Here is a 22,638-nt window from a genome sequence, read left to right as displayed (position 1 = left end):
TTAAAACAACTCTGTTTTCGACCATTCAACCAATTACTAGTCCAACCTAATAGGCTACCACTTATTCCGTGTAAAACTAATTTAGTAAGTAGTCTTTTGTGTGGGACGGTATCAAAAGCGTTTGCAAAGTCTAGATATATTAAATCTATATTGTTTCTTTTGTCATAATTCGAGATAACTGTGTTGTAGAATTTGAGTAAGTCACGCAAGAATGTTTCCATCTGAAACCATGCTGGCTATCATTTATCAAACGGTTACTTTCTAAATGATGTTCGATGGCATCTCTGATAGTTTCCATTATATTTCCTACGATTGAAGTCAAACTTATAGGCCTATAGTTATTTGGCTTCTTTTTGTCACCTTTTTTGAATATGGGAGTAACGTTAGCTAGCTTCCATTCTGTTGGGACATCTCCGGATATGATGGATTTCTTGAAAATAATTTCTAATGAACAACAATCTCATTTTTCATTTCCTTTAAGATTCTTGGATGCCAACCGTCAGGCCCTGGTGTTTTATTAACTTTGAGTTTATCTATACACCTTTTAATTTTTTTGTTTGTTATATTTACCATAGTAAGTTTACCCTAGACTTTTCACAGGTTTCAGTTTGGAGTTCACTTTGAGGTGTTTCGTTTACGAATACCGAGCTAAAATAATTGTTTAAGATATTACACATTCCTTCATTTGAATATTCAAGTTGACCATCAGCAGATAATAGTGGACTAATGTGATTCCTAACAAACTTTTCTATGTCTAATGTAACTATAGAATTCTTTGGGATTCTCTTAGGATTTATCAGCGATGTTCATTTCGTATTGTCGTTTTCTTTTTCTTATTGTCTTTTTTAAATCTCTCTATTGATACATAACTTTCATAGTCATTAGATGCACCCGAGCACTTATATTTCTTATAAGCCTATCTCTTTAGCAATACTTTTTTCAGTTTCTTTGTCGAGCCACTTTGGGCGAGCCTGATTTGGGGGACGTCTGTCCTTAAAAGGAATGTAAGTTTGAATCATCTTAGTGAGCGTATTTTGAAAAATTTCCCACATCTGATCTACAGGTCTTTTGTTTAATTTTGCCTCCCAATCTGTAAGCTGAAGCTCCTGACATAGTCCTATGAACTGAGCTTTACTGAAATTGGGTATTCTAGAAACACAAGTATCTATTCTGAAAATTTTTAGGAGTTTGAATCTAACTAAGTTGTGATCGCTATTTGCAACAGATTCACCGACTTCTACATCAGTTACCATGCTTTCGCGGCTAGTGATCAATAGATCGAGTAAGTTTCCATATCTTGTGGGCTCTTTTATATGCTGAATTAAGTAATTGTCACCAAGAAAATCAATCAAGCGACTACCTATATGGCCATGTTCAAGGGTCATCCAATCAATGTCAGTAAAATTGAAATCACCCATTATCAAAAAATCCCGGTTGCAGAAACTAGACAGTTCTTGAAATAACAGATTGTCGTCTGCTAATAATAATGTCTTTGGCCTATATTCATTTTTTGTCCATTTGTTTGGGTTAACTCAACCCACAAACTGTCATATGCATCCTGTTTCACTTTCTCTAAAACACAAGCATGAACATTGTTTTTAACGTACAACAGAACACCCCCACCTTTCTTGTGGTTTCTATCCTGATGAAAGTGTTTAAATCCCGCAATATTAAATTCAGCTTCGAACTCTGTACCATTTAACCATATCTCAGTTATTCCTATCATATCAAGATTTTCGCTTTTGACATACGCCTGTATTTCTTGAAATTTGTTCCTAATACTAAAAGTACATGGTTTTAAGAAACTCATGATTATTTCTTTTTGACACATTTTGAGTTTCAATATCATGTCTTACATTATTATTTTGTTTTTTATTTATACCTTGCTCTATATTATTATTTGGTCCTTCATTGACATTCAATGCCTCATTAACATTTCTCCCATCAAAATTAACACTTTATGTTGGGAAGAAATGACTGTGAATGGTGGAGATCACTGGGGAAACATATTACTGGACATGACCATTGATTACATATTGACACAATGAGTCAAGGAAAATACCAGATATAGAAATAATGATGAACCATCAAAATTGGATTTGATATTCACATCAGAAACTGAAATTGTGGATGAAATTGAATACAAGACGCCAATTGGAAAAAGTGATCACATACTACTAGAACTAGAATTAAATGAAGATACAACTAGAAATGAATGAAAAATGCAGAAAAGGAAGACTGATGTATAAAAAAAAATTATTTTAAGAAACTTAGAAGATTCTTTCAAGAAACAAATTGGCAAAAATTTGATAATGAAGAAACAAAGGTGGAAGAGAAATGGACAATTTGGAAAGAAATCTGTAATGAAGGAGTGGACAAGTATGTACCAAGACAAAAACAGGAAAGGGTATACATAAAATCCTGGTACAATAAAAAGTGCAGTGAGGCAAAAGAGAGATAAAGCCTGGAAAAGATGGGAAAAAAGAAAAAAAATCGGAGAAATGGGAAATATACACCAAACTAAGAAATGAATATGTAAAAATATGTAGGGAAGAAAAAAGAAATTATGAAAAGGACATGAGACAAATGTAACAATCAACCCAAATTATTTTATAGATATGTAAATGGCAAACTAAAAAACAAACAAACAGGAAATACTTAAATTATGTCAAGATAATAGAGAATACACAGAGGATATAGAAATGGCAGATATTATGAACAAACATTTCAAATCAGTGTTCACCAAAGAAAAAGAAAATCTACAAAACTGTGACCAAGAAAATGAAGTAAGATTTCCTCCAATGAAGGAATTAAATATTACTCAGAATGAAATAAGGAATCCAATGTTAAAGCTTGACATAAACAAATCACATGGCCTGGATGGAGTTGCAAACTGGATACTAAAGGAATGTTTAGATGAACTAACAGGAAAAATATACAAAATAGTTGAATGCTCACTCAAAGAAGGAAAACTACCAGGAGACTGGAAAAAAACCAATATAGTGTCAATATATAAGGGGGGAAATAAACACCCAACAAATTATAGACTGATGTCCCTAACAAGTACAATAGTTAAAATTTGTGAGAGATTCATCAAAGATAGATGGACAAAATATCTGGAGGAGAACAATATACTGAACCCGAGGCAATTTGGATTCAGACATGTACCACTAATTTGATCTGTATCTATTCAAGATTGATAGATGTATTGCAACAAAGGGGCTGGGCAGAGTGTGCCTTCCTGGATTTACAAAAAGCATTTGATAAGGTACCACACAGAAATTGCTAAATAAACTGGAAACAAGAAATGGCATACATGGAAAACTATTGAATTGGATGGAGGATTTCCTACATGGAAGAAATATGAGTGCTCAGAGACAAATATTCAAAGTGGGAAGAAATGAGTAGTGGCATCCCACAGAGGCCAGTGCTAGCTCCAATAATGTTTGCTATATATGTAAATGACATGGATGAAAGTATTGAATGTTACATGAACTTCTTTGTGGATGACGCAAGGTTATTAAAGAAAATAAACTGAAAAAGACTGTGAGTCATTACAAAGTGATCTGAACAAAATCTCAGAATGGAGCAAGAGATGGGAAGTAGAATTCAACATCAAGAAATGCAGTATAATCAAATTTGGGAAAAGCAAGAATAGAATATCAGGACAGTATAAAATTGATGAAAAAGAAGTAAAGAAAGTAAATTCTGAAAAGTACCTAGGAGTAATCATCACCAAAGACATGTCGCCTGATAAGCATATAAATAAGTCGGAGAATCATACAATTTGTTGAGATCAATAAAGGTGGATTTTAAATACCTGGATAAGGAAATGATAAATAAAAAATTTACAAACACTGATAAGGCCAAAACTGGAATATGCAGCACTGATATGGTCACCCAGTACAAAAAAGAATATAAGAAAATTAGAATACAAAGAGCAATGACATAGATGGCCCCAGCACTTTCAAACCTATTATATGAACAAAGACTGGCCAAACTGGAATTGCTGACCCTGGAACAAAGAAGAGAATGAGGGGACCTACTAGCCATCTACAGGATTATGAAAGGGAAGGAATGCCATGATAGAGAGGACTTGTTAAAGTGGGACAGAGGAAAAACAAGAGGACATGCAGTGAAACTCAAAAAGGACAGCTACAGAAGAGACCTGGAAAAGAACAGCTTCCCACACAGAGTGATAGACATCTGGAACAAACTGGATGAAAAAATAGTGTGTGCAAACACCATACAAGAATTTAAGAACAAACTTGATCTTGCAAGATACAAAAACGGGTCACCATGAGCATAGTTCCCCTTCCTGTAAAATACAATTAGGTAAATGTATATAAATAGAGAAGGTAGAAGATAGGGGTGAGTAGAGAATGTAAGTGGATAATGCTGTGATGCATGGAAGGGAGTGGGTGGGGGATAGGGGGAGAGAAGGAAGTGGTTATGTATGAATAATATTTTGATGCAGCCCAAAGAGATTTCTCCCCAACCTTCAATGTTACTGCATGAAGGGGCAGAGAGGGGAGTTGCTGATTAAATGAAGCAGCCTTGCTGTGGACATGCTGTGTTTTGCTGCATTGCTTCTAACCCAGGGTGATGGGGGAGCCTAAATGAGATGTAGGGAGGGAGGGGTTATGAATGGAGGTGGAATGACTGGAAGCGGAATTATGCCTTTTGACTTTAGCTACCTGCTTTGTAAAGGGGGAAAAGCCTTTGGTATATGTACATTCAATTACATCCCTGATTAAGATTACAGGAGTCCCTCAAATAACACGGGTGTTAGGTTCCTGAAATTACCCCCATATGACCAAATCCGCGTATGCTGACTTCCCATATTAAATACCGAGAACCGTATGTATGTGCATGTGTACGTGTGTGTGTATGTGGTGTATGTATGTGTTTGTGCATATATACATGTGTGTGTATGTGGCATCCGGCGTATGTGTATGTGGCGTATATACATATGTGTGTGTATGTGGCATATACACGTGTGTGTGTATGTGGCATATGTATACCGTATTTTACGGCTTGCAAGACGCTGCATCTTGGAAGACGCACCCTAATATTTGAAAGAAATTTCTAAGAAAAAAAAGAAGTCATTCTCATACAAGAACATATTCACCATATACCCAACCACTGAATACAAAAACATAAGCAAGGATGACATGTATTGGACGTATTGTTTACATTACAAAATCACTTGTCCGATATTGTTTGTATGGCAATGATACTGGTTGGTGATTAGTAAATATACTATACATTTTTCATTGTCCAAGGGTGGTTTTATTTTCATAAAAATAAGATAAAAATTTCAAAAATATGGATGTAGATATATAAAACTCCACTGCTGAATCATTTTTCGGTAGGCGGTGGTCCAAAGTGTCTTTCTGCTTCTCTTTTACAGTGTTCTTTGGCATATCGTACAACTTGTAGCTTTTATGCAATAGTATAACTAAACCGTTTTGATGAACTAGCCATGGGTGATAATTTCCAGGACAAAAAATCTTATGACACTTGTGATAGCCTAGTGGTAACTGATAAAGGCACATGGCATTTGTGTGCGTTCCATTAGAAATTATTTTCAAGAAATCCATCATATCCGGAGATGTCCCAAGAGAATGGAAGCTAGCTAACGTTACTCCCATATTCAAAAAAGGTGACAAAAAGAAACCAAATAACTATAGGCCTATAAGTTTGACTTCAATCGTAGGAAATATAATGGAAACTATCATCAGAGATGCTATCGAACATCATTTAGAAAGTAACCGTTTGATAAATGATAGCCAGCATGGTTTCAGACGGAAACGTTCTTGCGTGACTAACTTACTCGAATTCTACAACACAGTTATCTTGAATTATGACAAAAGAAACAATATAGATTTAATATATCTAGACTTTGCAAACGCTTTTGATACCGTCCCACATGAAAGACTACTTACTAAACTAGCTTTGCATGGAATAAGTGGTAGCCTATTAGGTTGGACTAGTAATTGGTTGAATGGTCGAAAACAGAGAGTTGTTTTAAATGGAAAAACTTCTGGATGGAAAAGTGTTGCAAGTGGAGTTCCTCAGGGTTCCGTTCTTGGACCACTTCTATTCATAGTATATATAAATGATATAGACCATGGACTAAAATCTACTGTTTCCAAATTTGCTGATGATACAAAACTGTGCGGAGTGGCAAATGCTCACTCAAACCAATTAAATATTCAAGAAGATTTAGATAAATTACAGCAATGGTCTGAAAAGTGGCTAATGAAATTTAACACAAGTAAATGCAAGGTAATGCACATAGGTAAAAATAACAGTAAGTACGATTACAAGTTATTTGGAAATTCGTTAACAAAAGTGGATAGTGAAAAAGATCTCGGTGTAATTATCAGTAACGACCTCAAATCATCCAAGCAGTGTATTTCAGCCTCTGAGAAAGCAAATAAGATTCTGGGACTGATTGCGCGATCTTTTAATTTCAAAAGTCCATCACTAATTAACAAGCTATATAAATCGTTAGTTCGTCCACATTTGGAATATGCTGTTTCCGTATGGTCACCGAATCTCATTAAAGACATTGACAGACTGGAAAAAGTACAACGGCAAGCCACAAAACTGATTCCAAATATCAAAAATAAATCATACAAAAATCGACTAAAGCACATGAATCTGTTTTCCCTAAAAAAGCGTAGACTCAGAGGTGACTTGATACAGGTCTTTAAGATTCTAAAGGGAATTGACAACATCAAAAGTGACCAAATTTTCACATTGAATGAGAATCAGACAAGAAACAATGGTCTCAAACTGTCCGGAAATAGATTCAATTTGGAAGTGGGTAGAAACAACTTTGCCAACCGTGTAGTTAATGAATGGAATAAACTTCCTGCACAGGTAGTGCAATGTAGTTCAGTTCGAAGCTTTAAGAATCATTTAGATAAATACCTAAGTAAGATGCTGTAATGATTATAATTTATTTTATATTATTTGTTTTTGTTTTGTTATAATTTGTCTGTCTGATTTTCATTTATTTTTAGTTATATGTCAATTTATTATTATTTACTATTTACCTGTTTGTTTATTATTTTAACTATACCTATGCATTTATTTATGTATTTTATTTGTTATTTACATTATTATAGTTTTTATTTATTTTTTTTTATTTTTATTTATTTATTTTTTTTTTTTGCATCCGACCTAGATATGGAATCAAAATGTCTCCTGTCGGCATGCTCCGCCTTTGTAATCCTTTGTGTGTATGTGTGTGTGTTGCTATGAGATGAGGGAACGGCCCGTTTTCTCCACACGCCAAGTAGGCTCCAGGAAGGATTATGGTATTGGAAATACTTGTAACAGCTAAGTACAGAGTTAACATAATATAAAAGGTTGAATTAAGTAGTACTTTAGCTAACATCATAGTGTAATGACTCAACATACAAATCCAGGTCGCTATCGGTCAAGCTTACATGAGCCTGGGTGTTGCCTTGCAATACAACATTAATCTTGGAAGACGCATAAGCATTTTTCAGGGTATTTTTTAGGGGTAAAAGTGCGTCTTGTAAGCCATAAAATACGGTATGTGTGTGTATGTGGCGTATTTATGTGTGTGTGTGCATGCATGCGTGTATGTGTCTGTGTTCACATGTACAAGTAAGCATGTACGTGCATGTGTCTGTGTTCGTATTTGTGTGTACACGCACGCGCATTCACAACATACATTGGTTGTCTAACACGTGTCTATGTGTGCGTGTCTACACGTGTGTAAGCGTGTATATGTCTGTTTTTGATCTCCCAAACCACCACTGCCAGTAACAACAAGAACCTCATAAGAGAAATTAAGACATGACAAGCGCAGTCATTATCAGACTTATTAGTTGTGTTCCAAAAGAAAGAAACGTTACACCTCAACAGGTTAGGGCGATAAGATTTCACGACAGCACGGCGCAGGTGGTGGAAGCAACAAGCTAAAGCTTGTTGGCTACCCCCCTACCACCCCCTACTCCCCCTCTCCTCCCCTCCCTCCCTCCTGTATCAGTACCTAGAGGTTGACACGTAACCACAGGCAGCCACCCACGGCTATCCCCTCGCCCCACACCCTTGTTTGAGCAGTTCCCAGTGTATATAATGACCGCGTTATATGAGGATCGACTGTATATGGTAAAATAGAAAGCAGTCACCACAAATGTTTGTGATGTTGCCGCATGTGTGCATATCCTTGCCCGATTCGGCGCGAATTTTAAAACGGTTCTCTACATTTGAAATGGTTTTGAAATCAATTCCGCGTATGATTGAATCCGTGTTATTCGAATCCACGTTATTTGAGGGACTCCTGTACTTAATACCTTTCTTCCTCTATGGACGGGAGTGGAGTGGGTATGTCCCTTTGATTTGGCTACCTCCCTTATAATGAGGAAGAAGCCAGTGATACCTAGATATGATCAGGGATATGTCACCCGAAAGTCAATCAAATGTATGCCTGGATTGGTTTCTGTGTCACAGATTAATTGAAAGAAGGGAAGGGTAGGTGCTGGAGTACTAACCTTCTGTGTAAAAACATAAACATAGGAAGGATATAGTTGGGAATTGTGTGGGAGGTTAAATTGTGATTTTCTGGATGTGGTCCAGAGATCTGACACCCCATCCCATTGTATATAATAAAACACATTCTGTCATCCCTTCTATTCTAACACTTTGGGGATGAAGAGCTGTCTTGTCCCAAGCCCCACACAGAAGTGTATGCAGTGAACTCAAGGGGAAGATTGAACAATGAGATGGATGGAGTGAAGGGGGGCTTGGGTACGAGGGGAATGTCTGTTGAGGAAGGAAGGGGTAGGGCAAGAGATAAATGTGTGTGGAGAGGCAATGTGAATGGATAATAAAGGGGCAGCCAAAATAGATTTCTTTTTGTTTGCTGTATATTTTTTTCTACATGAGGGGACAGGGGGGGTCACTAAATGAGTGAAGCGGCCTTCCTGTGGATGTACTGTCTCTTGCTGCACTGCATCTGACCCAGGGCAGTGTGTGGGATACAGGGATGATCTGTCATCCATGAGGAGCCAAGATGAGGGGGAAAGGGGTGGTGGATAGGAGCGGAATGGGTGGGAATAGGTATGAGCCTTTGAATTGGCTACCCCCCTTTTGTAAGGGGAAAAAATCTCTTGGTATATATGTGTATATATATATATATGTATATAATATATTTTTTTATGACTTCACATAGTATGGTGTTACAAAGAGCAGGATACCTAGTCCCATCATTCTGTCCCATTTTAGCCACCTTTCACAACCTGCATGGGAAAGTTAGTGGCAGAATTTTTTCTTACCCTCCCCACAGGGGACAGAAGTGAAAAATGGAAATATATACTTTCAGAAGTGGTACAAGACAGTTTCAAGAGGGGCACCGTAATGGAGGGACAGTTGCAGTACAATAACATAAGAATAAAGGAGACTGCAAGAGACCATAAGGCCTACACTAGGTAGCTCCGAATCCATCACCACCTGTCGTCCCCATCCATAAAGTTGTCTAATCGTTTTTTAAAACAACTGATAGTTTCAGTGCTTACTACATGGTTACTAAGTTTATTCCATTCATCGACCACCCTATTAGTAAACCAATTCTTGCCTATCTTCTTAAATCTAAATTTGTCCAGTTTATACCCATTACTGCGAGTCCTGCCCTGTTGTTTTATTATGATGACCTTGTTTGCATCACCCTTGTTATAACCTTTGATCCACTTGAACACTTCTATTAGATCACCCCGCACTTTGCGTCTTTCCAGAGAGTGTAAGTTTAGGTGCCTAAGCCTCTCTTCGTAAGGCAAATTTCCGAGTCCATGTATCATTTTGGTCATTCTTCTCTGTACTGATTCTAGTGAATTTATGTCCATTCTGTAGGACGGAGACCAAAACTGTACCGCATAGTCAAGGATGGGTCTAACTATCACTAGATAGAGTTCAATAATTACCTCTACACTTCTATTCATTACCGTCCTAGCAATGAAACCTAATAAAGTAGCATAATTTCTCTAGGAGTAGAGACTTTTTCTAACATAGACAAAATTATATGTGGCTTTGGTCCATAGGGGTGCCCCATATAGTCCCATAATCGTTGGTGGCATGCTACTGTGACATTTCTACTGCACATTGACATGCATCCAATACAATAGGGAGTGTTGCCATGTAAAAAGGTGGTGATGGTAAACCAGCTTCAGCTGTTAGGCCCTGCTGTGGAGGTTTTGTGTCTTGCTGTACTGCTTCTGGCCCATGCAATAGTGAGAGGACAGGGATGGCTATGTATCTACTAGGAGCTAAAATAGAAGGGAAAACAAATGGGTGGCGGATGTCTATGGAATGAGTGAAAGTTGGGTGCATGCTGTGTCTCGCTACCTCCCATATAAGGGGGAATGGGCCTTTGGGCTTATATGATTATAGATATCAAGAATTATAATGTGCTTATTGCTTGATTTTACCTTAGCTAGTTAATCTTCGTGAAGTAGAATATATATATATTTGGACTGAATTAAATAATTGACTATTTCACCAAATTTATTCAACATAACAAGTGCCTGAGTTAGGAATAGTTTTGAATTCTTTGATATTGATGAATTTACATACTTACAGGTGGTGCATGTTTCCAACAGACACTCCAAAGAACCTTATCAAGGTGTCATTATCAGAGGGTGGCAAGCAGATGGACGAGGCCATTACGTGGTTTAACTTAATTTACCCAAGGACCCAACAATCCACATGGCCAAAAAAATATAAACCGGTGAGAATTGTTGTAGTGTTATGTGATTGCTATATTGTACTGATCCATCACTTTGGCACCAAACAGAATGGTGAGTGTAATGCAGATGGATCCCATTTAATATGCATACAATTAACAAGACTCCACACATCTTGAAATTTACACCACAGTTAATGACCACATAAAATCCTGATTTACAAGAATTGATTCAAGTATTGTGCCACAGCTGTCTATCACTTGCTACCCAATTCCATCGTGATACCAAGAGCTTATTCTCCTTAATAAGGGAAGTACCCAGTCAAGGCACACACCCATTCTCGCCCATTCCACTCGCAGCTACCACCCTTGTTTCCTTCTTATGTTTCCTTTTCATATAATTTGTGTATTATCATCTATTATTTCAAAATTAACACCTTTTATGAAATCTTTTATCCACTTGTGATATGGAGATATTGACAGGAAACAAAATTCCTACATAAGGATTACAAAGGAAGATCATGCTGATAGGAGACCTTTTGGTCCATAACTAGGTTGGATGGAAAAAAAAAACATACATATACCAAAGGCTTTTTCCCCCTACATAGAGGGTAGCCACAAAGAAAAAGGCATAGAAACCATTCCCACCCATTCCATTTCCTATATATTCCACTCCCCTTTGAGTTTGGGAGGGTATCAGGAGGGAAGAAAGGAAAGGGAGAGAAGGGTTTTACTAGTAAATGAAGAGATAGGTAAACGTGTGGTGGAGTGGAAGGAGATTTCTTCAAGGTTAATGTGGATGAAAGTGAAACTGGGAAGGGAGATGTGGGTCATTGTAAATGCATATATTCTTGGTATTGAGAAGAGTGTAGAGGAAAATGAGGATTTTTTTTATGGTTTTAAATGAGTGCATAGAGGGTTTAAGGAGAAATGTAAATGTAGTGGTATTGGGAGGTCTCAGTGTTAGGGTAGGTGACAAATCAATAGATAAGTGGTTGGGAAGTGTGGAGTTCCAGGAAAAAATTGTAGTGGAGAGATGATGGTGGAAATGTGTCTAGAGATTTGATGATAGCAGATACAATGTTTAGGAAGAAAGGCAATTATAAGTACACATGGGAGAGGGTGGTGGATGAAAGGGTGGTAGGTAGGGCTTTAATGGACTATATAGTGCTATATACATATACCAATGACTTTTTCCCCCTTACAAGGGAGGTAGCCAAAAAACAAAGGCATAAAAATCACTCTCACTCATTCCAACCCCAACACACTCCACTCCCATCCATCCCCTTCCATCCCTCTTATCTTAGCACCTCCTGGATGGCAGGTCATCCTTGCATCTTGCCCACTGCCCTGGGTCAGAAGCAGTGCCTCAAGACACAGCACATCCACAGCAAGGCTATTTTATTAAATTGGTGACACCACAAACCCCCCCTCTCCATCCCCTCATGCAGAAAAGGAGAAGACAGTGAGAAATCCCTTTGGGCTCCATCAATTTATTTCTCACACATACTCCCTCACCCCCATCCACCCACTCCCCCTTATGCATCACAGCATTGTTCATACACAACCATTCTCCCCTATCTTCTGTGTTAGAATGGATTAGAGCTTGGATTAGTAACAGAAAACAGCGGGTCACCATAAATGGAATAAAATCTAGGTGAGGTAATGTTACTAGTGGGGTCCTCCAGGGCTCGGTTTTGGGTCCCTTGTTGTTCATTATGTACATAAACGACTTAGATGATGGGATAAATAGTGATGTTAGTAAGTTTGCGGATGACACTAAAATAGGACGCCTAATTAGGTCTGGAGACGATGCAGAGATTCTGTAGGATGATCTTAATAGATTGTTAACATGGTCGGTGAAATGGCAAATAAACTTCAATATCTCTAAGTGTAGCATGTTAAACATAGAGCTACACAACCCCGAAAATAGGTACAGCTTAGATAACATGTTTTTAGAAAAATCTGAGTGTGAGAGGGACTTGGGAGTTCAGGAGTCTGGACCTTAAAACCAGGAAGCATTGCATTACATACATACATATATACAAATACCAAAGCTTTTTCCCCCTACAAGGGAGGTAGCCAAAAAGGAAAAGGCATAAAATCATTCACACCCATTCCATCCCTCAATACACTCCACACCCCTCCACCCTCCCTCTTATCTTAGCACCTCCTGGATGACAGGTCATCCCTGCACCTTGTCCACTGCCCTGGGTCAGAAGCAGTATCGCAAGACACAGCACATCCACAGCAAGGCGGCTTCATTAAATCGGCGACCCCCCCTCTCCGTCCCCCCATGCATAAAAGGAGAAGACGGGGAGAAATCCCTTCGGGCTGCGTCAAATTTTGCTCAGACATACTACCTCACCCCCCATCCCCCCACCCATTCCACCTCATGCATCACAACATCATCCATATACAACCATTCTCCATTCAGGAAGCAGTGCAATAGCGCCAGAAATAAAGCTAACAGAGCGTTAGGTTTCATTGCTAGGACGGTAATGAATAGAAGTGTAGAGGTAATTATTAAACTCCATCTAGCGATAGTTAGACCCATCCCTGACTCTGCGGTACAGTTTTGGTCTCTGTCCTACAGAATGGACATAAGTTCACTAGAATCAGTACAGAGAAGAATGACCAAAATGATACATGGACTCAGAAATTTGCCTTACAAAGAGAGGCTTAGGCACCTTAACTTACACTCTCTGGAAAGACGCAGAGTGTGGGGTGATTTAATAGAAGTGTTCAAGTGGATCAAAGGTTATAACAAGGGTGATGCAAACAAGGTCATCATAATAAAACAACAGGGCAGGACTCACAGTAATGGGTATAAACTGGACAAATTTAGATTTAAGAAGGAAATAGGCAAGAATTGGTTTACTAATAGGGTGGTCGATGAATGGAATAAACTTAGTAACCATGTAGTAAGCACTGAAACTATCAGTTGTTTTAAAAAACGATTAGACAACTTTATGGATGGGGAAGACAGGTGGTGATGGATACGGAGCTGCCTAGTGTAGGCCTTATGGTCTCTTGCAGTCTGCTTTATTCTTATGTTCTGTCCTCTCCCATCCTTCCTCAACCGACATTCCCCTCTTTCCCAATGTCCCTTTTACCCCATCCATCCATCTCATCCTAGGTCACCCCCGCATGTTCACTCCTTTCACCTCTGTCTTCCACACCTCTTTTACTAATCTTTCTTCCCTCATTTTTTCCATGTGTCCAAACTATCCCAATACTCTTTCATCAACCCTATCTCCCAACTCCCTTTCCACTCCTGTTCTCCTCCTCACCTCATTTCTTTCACTATCCAACCTAGTAACCCCTATATCATACTTCTCAGGCACCTCATCTCAAACACGTTCAAACTCCTCTCTTCTCTTATGTTCTATGTTTCTGCCTCCTCTGAGCATCTATTCCCAAATGTCTATTTCTCATTACACTTTTTAATCCCCCGAAGGCATATACTGACCTCTCTCAATCTAAATTCTACCTCCTCCACTCTTCTCTTTCCTGCCACATTTGCACCCAAGTATCTAAAACTATCCACTTCTTCCAGTCCCTCTCCCTTAATGCTCACTTCCATTCTGCTGCCACTTCCACCCCTTGTACATCTCATCACCTTACTTTTATCCACATTTATCTTCAACTTTCTTCTTTCACACACTCTCCCAAACTCTGTCACCAACTTCCTCAATCCCTCCTCTGATCCTGCTATAAGCGCAGTGTTGTCCGCAAACAACAGCTGGCTCACCTCCCACTTTTCTCCATTTTCTTTAACATAAAAAAAAAAAAAAAATGCATCAGCATCATACCACTCAAACATGTACAACAATACAATGAATAAATTTATTGCCCCTGGTGTCTCTTTCAGAAGATCTGTGGCCTTCAGTAACCAGCAACAGTCTCCAAGTGGGTCCACAAGTCCCTCAGGGAAGATTTATCATGTTGTCTAGAGATTGTTAGTGTGGAACATTGAAGTAGGAGGTGTCCTATGTCCTTTGTGTTGCTTCTGGGACAGTTTAAGTCTGGCCAGGCCTATTCAGTATTAGTGCTTTTTTAATGCTGGATGGTGGCCTGAGCATGTATACATACCAATTTGGTCCTTACTAGGACTAGAATTTTCTTTTTCTCCTCCTCCCTCCTCCTGTGGGGTTTATGTTTGGATTATTGGTGGAGTATTGAGTTTGGTGGTTTGTCTTGTAGGACTTGTTTAATAATCTGATTGTATGTTTTTGTGTGGATAGTAGGCGAAAAATATATATTTCCAACCTGTTGGTGATACATACCAGTAAGGATTTTTTCCTCCTTACAAGGGAAGGAAAGAATTGTAGTGGAGAGTTGATGGTGCAGATGTGTCTAGAAAGAGAGTTGATGATAGCGAATACAGTGTTTCAGAAGAAAGTCAAGCATAAGTACACATGGGTGAGAGTGGTGGATGGAAGGGTGGTAGATAGAGCGTTAATGGACTATGTGGTGGTAGATAGGAGTATAATAGGAAGAGTTAAGGATGTACATGTGCTAAGGGGAGAGAGTGGGGGAATATCAGATCATTTGTTGATGGAAGGTAAGTTGAGAGTGGAGGATAGATGGAGACAGAGGAAAAGGACATAAGGTAGGGAGGTGCTTAGAGTGAACTCTTCAAATGAAAAGGAGGAGTACAGGAAGAGACTGCCTGAGGGAGGAGTGGGAGGGAGTGAAGGATAGAGTAGAGCAAGGAGTGGAGGAGGAATGGGGATGGTTCAAGGAGGGAGTCACAAAGTGTGCAAAGATGGTGTGTGGAACAAGAAGGACGGGAGGAAATAGAAGGGTAGTGAGTGGTGGGATGAGGAAACAAAGAAGGTTGTAGAAGAGAAGAAGAGAGCTTTCACAGATTGGTTACAAAAAAGGACAAGGGAGTCATATGAGAGGTACAAAGAAAAGAAAAGAGAAGTAAAGCACAAGGTAAAGGAAGTAAAAAGGAGAGCAGATGTGAAATGGGGTAAGAGTATGACAGAAATTTTTGAAAGTAATAAAAAGATGTTTTGGAAAGAAATTAAGAGAGGAAGAGGAGGCGAATCAATTAGAGAAGAAAAGGTAAAAGGTGCAGATGGAGAGATGATAATGGAAGAGAAGGCAGTCAGGGAAAGATGGGCAGAATATTTTAGGGAGTTGCTAAATGTGAAGGAGGGTAGGGAGGGAAAGATAGCTGCAGTGGGAAATGCTAAGAAAATGACCATGATGAGTGAGGAAAATGGAGGAGAAATAAGGAAGGATGGAGTGAAGGCAGTTGTTAAGATGATGAGAGCAGGTAAGGCAAAAAAAATAAGATAAATAAATAAATAAATAAGGTACAGTGATGGTGGATTGGCTGGTGGGGTTATTTAATGTTTGCTGGAGAGAGGGTGGAGTGCCAGAGGACTGGAGGTGCCTGTATAGTTCCACTTTACAAGGGAAAAGGGGACAAGTGAGTGTAGTAGTTTCAGAGTGATTAGCTTGTTAAGTGTAGTTGGGAAGGCTTATGGGAGGATCTTGATTGAGAGGATTAAGAGAGGAACAGAGGGAGTAATTGGTGAGGAACAGTGTGGATTTAGGACAGGTAGAGGTTGCTTAGATCAGATTTTTGTGGTAAGACAGATATGTGAGAAAGCTATAGGAAAAGGTAAGGATGTTTTTTTTTGGCTTTTATGGATCTGGAAAAGGCTTATGACAGGGTAGACAGAAAGGCACTGTGGGAGATTTTGCAGATATACGGGATAGGAGGAAAGCTTCTAGGAGTAGAGCATGTGTCAGGATTAGAAATGGAGAGTGTGACTGGTTTGAGGTAAAGGTGGGACTTCGTCAGGGATGAGTTATGTCGCCCTGGCTGTTCAACTTGTACATGGATGGGGTGGTGCGAGAGGTAAATGCAATGGTGGTGGGTCAGGAATTGGAGATGGTTAAAGAAAATGGAGAAAAGTGGGAGGTGAGCCAGCTGTTGTTTGCGGACAACACTACGCTTGTGGCAGGATCAGAGGAGGGATTGAGGAAGATGGTGACAGAGTTTGGGAGAGTGTGATAGAGGAAAGTTGAAGATAAATGTGGGTAAAAATAAGGTGATCAGATGTACAAGGGGTGAAAGTGGTAGCAGACTGGAAGTGAGCATTAACCCCTTCCATACGGTGCCGCACACGTAGGCGTCATGAGGAGCAAGTGGATTCGCGACGCTGCCATATCGGCGTCTTGATTATATTTATTGTAGTTGCCCCTGTGTTTTTACATTCTCCCAGATGCGCCCTGAATCCCATTCTCTGTGGTTTTCAAAATTCGTGGGTGAAAGAGAGAACGATCGATATAAGCAGTGACTATATTTTATGATGCGAGTATTATTACGACACGTCATACGGCTGGCATTGGCTGCTGCCCGTGAGATTTAAGTCCCGTACCAAAGTGGTTAAGGGCAATGGCGGATTAAGGCTCTTGTGGCCCTAAGGCAAATTTCAAGATTTTTTTTAAAATATGGCCTAAACTAATGATAAAATTTATATTATTGTACAATAATAACAAATATCCATTAGTAAACATTTATTTCTAAACAAAACCTTATCAATTTTACATATGTTATGGTAAGGTACTACTACATACATGTGTTTTTGTATACATTATTAAATTTTCACTTTTCTTGCTTTGACAGTAGGAAACTCATCAATCATAGAACTGAAGTCAGTTTCGGATAGCAAATCTTTTTCAATGCACAGAAGTGCCAACACACCAAGGCGGTGCTGACTCATTGTGGATCGCTTTACATCCTTAATTCGAGTAAGCTGGGAAAATGACCGTTCACCAGAGCAATTAGTAGCCATCAGTGACAAGTAAATTTGCAAAACCACTTCAGTGTTTGGAAATGCAGTTGAAATTCCAGTTTTGTGCATTAATTTGAACATATGTTGAGCAATACCTGTTGACGCTTCTTTGCTACATTTCTTCTTTGTCTGTTCCTTATACCAACGGATAAACTGACAAAATTCTGAATAGAAGTCAGAGGAAAGATCACTTGCATACACACCAACAAGTCTTTCAATTGCAGCCACAATATCATCATCAGACATTGATTCAAACTCGGTCAGAACACCAAAACCGCTGCTGCATGGTTGAATATGCTTCAATGCATTTTTTCAGTTGATCGATGACATTAAAAGTGTTAACTTTAAATTTCTGCTTTCCTGTCATACTTTCCATAGCATCTGCAGCACTTCCTTCACTAATATGCTTCTTGCGTTTAGGTATTCGGCGCGTTTCACTTTCATACTTATAAGAGCTGTTTCCACAACGGTCAGAGGCTTTCTGCTCATAAATGTCAAATTTCTCTCTGCAATCACTTATGAATTGAGCCAGACTCTTCAAAAGACCAATAGCAGTTGTTAGTTCAATGGTAGCACTTTGCAGTAACTTGCTGCATTGGTTGAAGCGTTGCAGAATGTCATTACAAAGTTCACACATGAAGGATACTTCTACGGTATCCATATGCTCTGCCAAAGCATTTGCCTGATTTTGAGTATCCCTATTCTGACTGTCATCAGCTGCAATTTCCTCAAGAGCACTGTGGAACTGCTGATATCCTTGGAATACAGCCTCAGTGGCATCAGCCCTAGCAGACCATCGGGTATCTGATAGGTGTTTAGGAATAAGGCAATGAGGTTTCTGTTCTATGTGGATTAGCAGAATCCTCCATCGATGTGTAGATGCTACAAAGAATGTGTACAAACGCTGCAAAAACCCAAAGTATGAAACAGCTTCAACACAGCAATCCACCGCAGATTGACCAACAAGATTTAGTGAGTGGCCTGCATATGGAATATAATCCACCAAACTGTTCTTGTTTTTCAGGATTTGCTGCATACCAATGTATTTACCGGACATATTACTAGCATTGTCATATGTCTGTCCACGGCAATGAGTGAAATCAATATTCTGCTCTGATAAGTACTGAAGTAGAGTATCAGCAAGATTCTGACCTGTGTGACTGGAAATTGGGATGAATGTGAGAAAACGCTCCACTGGTTCATAATTTGTCATATTGACATGACGAATAATGATTGTCAGCTGGTCAGTATGAGTAATATCTGGTGTAGAGTCCACTGAAATAGAGAAATACCTCGACTTCAAAATCTTCTGCTTGATAACATCAAGCACTTTGTGTCCCATCAGCGTGACAAGTTCTTCACGCTGCTTCTGACCCAGGGCAGTGGACAAGGTGCAGGGATGACCCGTCATTCAGGAGGTGCTAAGATAGGAGGGAGGGTGGAGGGGTGTGGAGTGTATTCAGGGATGGAATGGGTGGGAATGATTTTATGCCTTTTTCTTTTTGGCTACCCCCCTTGTAAGGGGGAAAAATCCTTGGTATATGTATGTATGTAAGATGAATGCCCACATCCGCGGTTGGCATGTTGACGAATATGCTGAGATTGAAAAGGATCAAATTGACTAATCAACTCCAATATTCCCAAATAATTGCCATTGTTACCAGACCCAATAATCTCATTACTGCCCCGAAGTGGTAGGCCTCTCTCACAAAGAAAGGCAATTGTTGCAACACAACGTGCAAGCACATTTTTCCAGTATTTATGCTGCTCAATCATATTTTTGTGCAACTCGGCATCAATTCGAACAGCAGCAGCAGAGCGATGAGCAAGAGTCAGAACTGAGTCAATATGTTTGGTGCTTGTTTCATGAGATTTCAAATTCTGAGTTATATTCTTCCAGTCATTATCACCAGAGGTACATAGCTTTATACTTCTATCGGATGAGAACAAAATGCATGGGAAACAGAAAACACAAGTCTTGGCTGGAGAATAAACAAGCCAGTCACGACTGACTACCTCTCCATTTGGTAAAACTCATGTGAAGGCACTAGGATTAAGGAAGCAGTTCACTCCAGAATATTCTCGTTTTGTTTTTGGATAATCATTTGCCAAATTTCGAAAATGGTCAGTCCCCATGCTGATGCATACTTCACGTAAATTCTCTGTTATATTACCAAAGGATGTTTTTTGGGCTTTTATGGATCTGGAAAAGGCTTATGATAGGGTAGACAGAAAGGCACTGTGGGAGGTTATGCAGATTTATGGGATAGGAGGAAAGCTTTTGGGAGCTGTCAAGAGTTTTTATGAGAGAGTAGTAGAGCATGTGTTAGGATTAGAAATGGAGAGAGTGAGTGGTTTGAAGTAAAGGTGGGACTTCGTCAAGGATGCGTTATGTCGCCCTGGCTTTTCAACTTATACATGGATGGGGTGGTGCGAGAGGTGAATGCTAGGGTAGTGAGTCAGGGATTGGAAATGGTTAAAGAAAATGGAGAAAAGTGGGAGGTGAGCCAGCTGTTGTTTGCGGACGACACTGCGCTTGTGGCAGGGTCAGAGGAGGGATTGAGGAAGCTGGTGGCAGAGTTTGGGAGAGTATGTGATAGAAGAAAGCTAAAGATAAATGTGGGTAAAAGTAAGGTGATGAGATGTACAAGGGGTGAAAGTGGCAGTAGACTGGAAGTGAACATTAAGGGAGAGCGACTGGAGGAAGTGGATAGTTTTAGATACTTGGGTGCAAGTGTAGCAGGAAAAGGTGGAGTGAAGGTGGAGGTAGAATGTAGATTGAGAGAAGCGAGTAAATGCCTTGGTGGTTTAAAGAGTGTAATGAGGAATAGACATTTGGGAATGGATGCGAAGAGGAGACTGTATGAAGGAGTGATTGTGCCAACAGCACTGTATGGGGCAGAAACGTGGAACATAAGAGAAGAAGAGAGAAGGAGTTTGAATGTGTTTGAGATGAGGTGTCTGAGAAGTATGGTGGGGGTTACTAGGCTAGATAGAGTGAGAAATGAGGAGGTGAGGAGGAGAACAGGGGTGACAAAGGATTTGGGAGATAGGGTTGATGAAAGAATATTAGGATGGTTTGGACACATGGGAAGAATGAGTGAAGAAAGACTAGTAAAAGAGGTATGGAAGGCAGATGTGGAGGGAGTGAACATGAGGGGACGTCCTAGAATGAGGTGGATGGATGGAGTGAAGGGGGCTTTGGGGAAGAGGGGAATGTCTGTTGAGGAAGGAAGGGAGAGGACGGAAGACAGAGGTGAGTGGAGAATGGTTGTATATGGATGATGTTGTGACTGCATGAGGAGGAATGGGCGGGGGGATGGGGGGTGGGGTAGTATGTGTGAGTAATTTTTGACGCAGCCCGAAGGGATTTCTCCCCGTCCTCGCCTTATATGCAAAGGGGGACGGAGAGGGGGGGTCGCCGATTGGATGAAGCGGCCTTGCTGTGGATGTGCTGTGTCTTGCGACGCTGCTTCTGACCCGGGGCGGTGGGCAGGGTGCGGCGATGACCCGTCATCCGGGAGGTGCTCAGATGAGAGGAAGGGTGGGAGGGGTGTGGAGTGTATTTGGGGATGAAATGGGTGGGAGTGTTTTTGTGCCTTTCCCTTTTTGGCTACCTCCCTTGGAAGGGGGAAAAGGCCTTGGTATATGTATGTATTACCAAAAAGCCCAACATCATTTGGTACAGCTTCATTTAAAACTGAACTCTGAACTTCTTTTGTGGCTGTAGATTCTTTATCATCATCACCAATAACTTTGCTTTGGACAGTGTCTGATGGAGGAGAAATAGGAGGAGATTGGTCATCTAAGTCACCACTGCTGCTTCCAACATCTTTGTCTACAACTTGAAAATATGAAGTTAATTTGTGTGTTTTTGCCAACAGATCTTCTTGCATTTGCTTTTCCTTTTTTGATTCCTGAGCTCTTTCCCAACCACCTTTCCGTTTTGACATTGACATGGTGAAGTCCCATGAAGAAAGCCTGAAAAAAGGAAAAACATTTTTTAGTTGAGATTTTATATATTAACCAATTTGAATAAATTATTTTCAAATTGGAGCAGGGACACTTTCTATAGTCACTAGTCTGACTATACGTGAGGTGTGTGTAATTCACCTCGGATCTGCTGCAGCCTCTGTCGAGACAGCCAGACACCACCCTACGGCAGCGAGCTCAGAGCTCATTATTTGCCGATCTTTGGGTAGGTCTGAGACCACTCACACACCACACACCGGGACAGCAAGGTCACAACTCCTTGACTAACATCCTGTACCTACTCACTGCTAGGTGAACAGGGGTTACACGTGAAAGGAGACAAACCCAAATTATCTCCGCCCGGCCGGGGAATCGAACCCCGGTTCTCTGGCCAGCGCGTTACCAATCCGCCACCGAGCGTGTGTGTGTGTGTGTGTGTCAAGATGTATTTACCTAGTTGTAATATACGGGAGGGGAGCTATGCTTGTGGTGACCCGTCTTTGTATCTCTCCGCATCAAGTTTTATCTTAAAATCTTGTATAGTGTTAGCACATACTGTTTTGTTGTCTAATTTGTTCCATGTATTTATCGCTCTGTGTGGGAAACTGTTCCTTTTCAAGTTTTTTCTATAACTATCCTTTTTCAATTTTTTTTCGTGTCTTGTTTTACCGTTGTCCCACATTAATAGGTCGTTCCTGTCTAAAACTTCCATTCCTTTCATCATTCTGTAGATAGTTAGTAAATCTCCTCTTTCTCTTCTTTGTTCCAGAGTTGGTAGGTTCAATTTGGATAGTCTTTGCTCATATGTTAGTTCTGCGAGTGTCGGTGCTAGTTTTGTTGTCGCTCTTTGTAATCTTTCTAGTTTCTTAATATTCTTTTTGGTACTGGGTGTCCAAAGTGATGCTGCGTACTCAAGTTTTGGTCTTATTAGTGTAGTAAGTATTTTCCTTATCATTTCTTCGTCCATATAGGTAAATGCCACTTTGATTGCTCTCAATAAGTTGTAGGTTTCTCCAAACATCTTGTTTATATGCTTATCAGGTTTCATGTCCTTTCCAATCATCACTCCAAGATCTTTTTCATAGTTTGTTTTATTTATTTTTTCTTCCCCAATTCTGTAATCTT

General features: G+C 39.8%; 1 protein-coding gene across 1 annotated transcript in view; it reads left to right on the top strand.

The window, feature by feature from the left end:
* Positions 1-22,638, top strand: part of JMJD6 (Bifunctional arginine demethylase and lysyl-hydroxylase PSR) — a 123,298-nt gene that overhangs the window by 72,603 nt on the left and 28,057 nt on the right. The window contains exon 5 of the mRNA XM_076198860.1: positions 10,618-10,765. Within this exon, the coding sequence (XP_076054975.1) occupies positions 10,618-10,765 (148 nt within the window). The remainder of the gene's footprint in view (positions 1-10,617; positions 10,766-22,638) is intronic.

Source organism: Oratosquilla oratoria, chromosome 15, assembly GCF_046742065.1.
Source record: "Oratosquilla oratoria isolate Oo_2021 chromosome 15, ASM4674206v1, whole genome shotgun sequence".
Lineage (NCBI taxonomy): Eukaryota > Metazoa > Arthropoda > Malacostraca > Stomatopoda > Squillidae > Oratosquilla > Oratosquilla oratoria.
The sequence above is the reverse complement of the archived record's forward strand: the minus strand, read 5'-3'. Positions and strand labels throughout refer to the sequence as shown.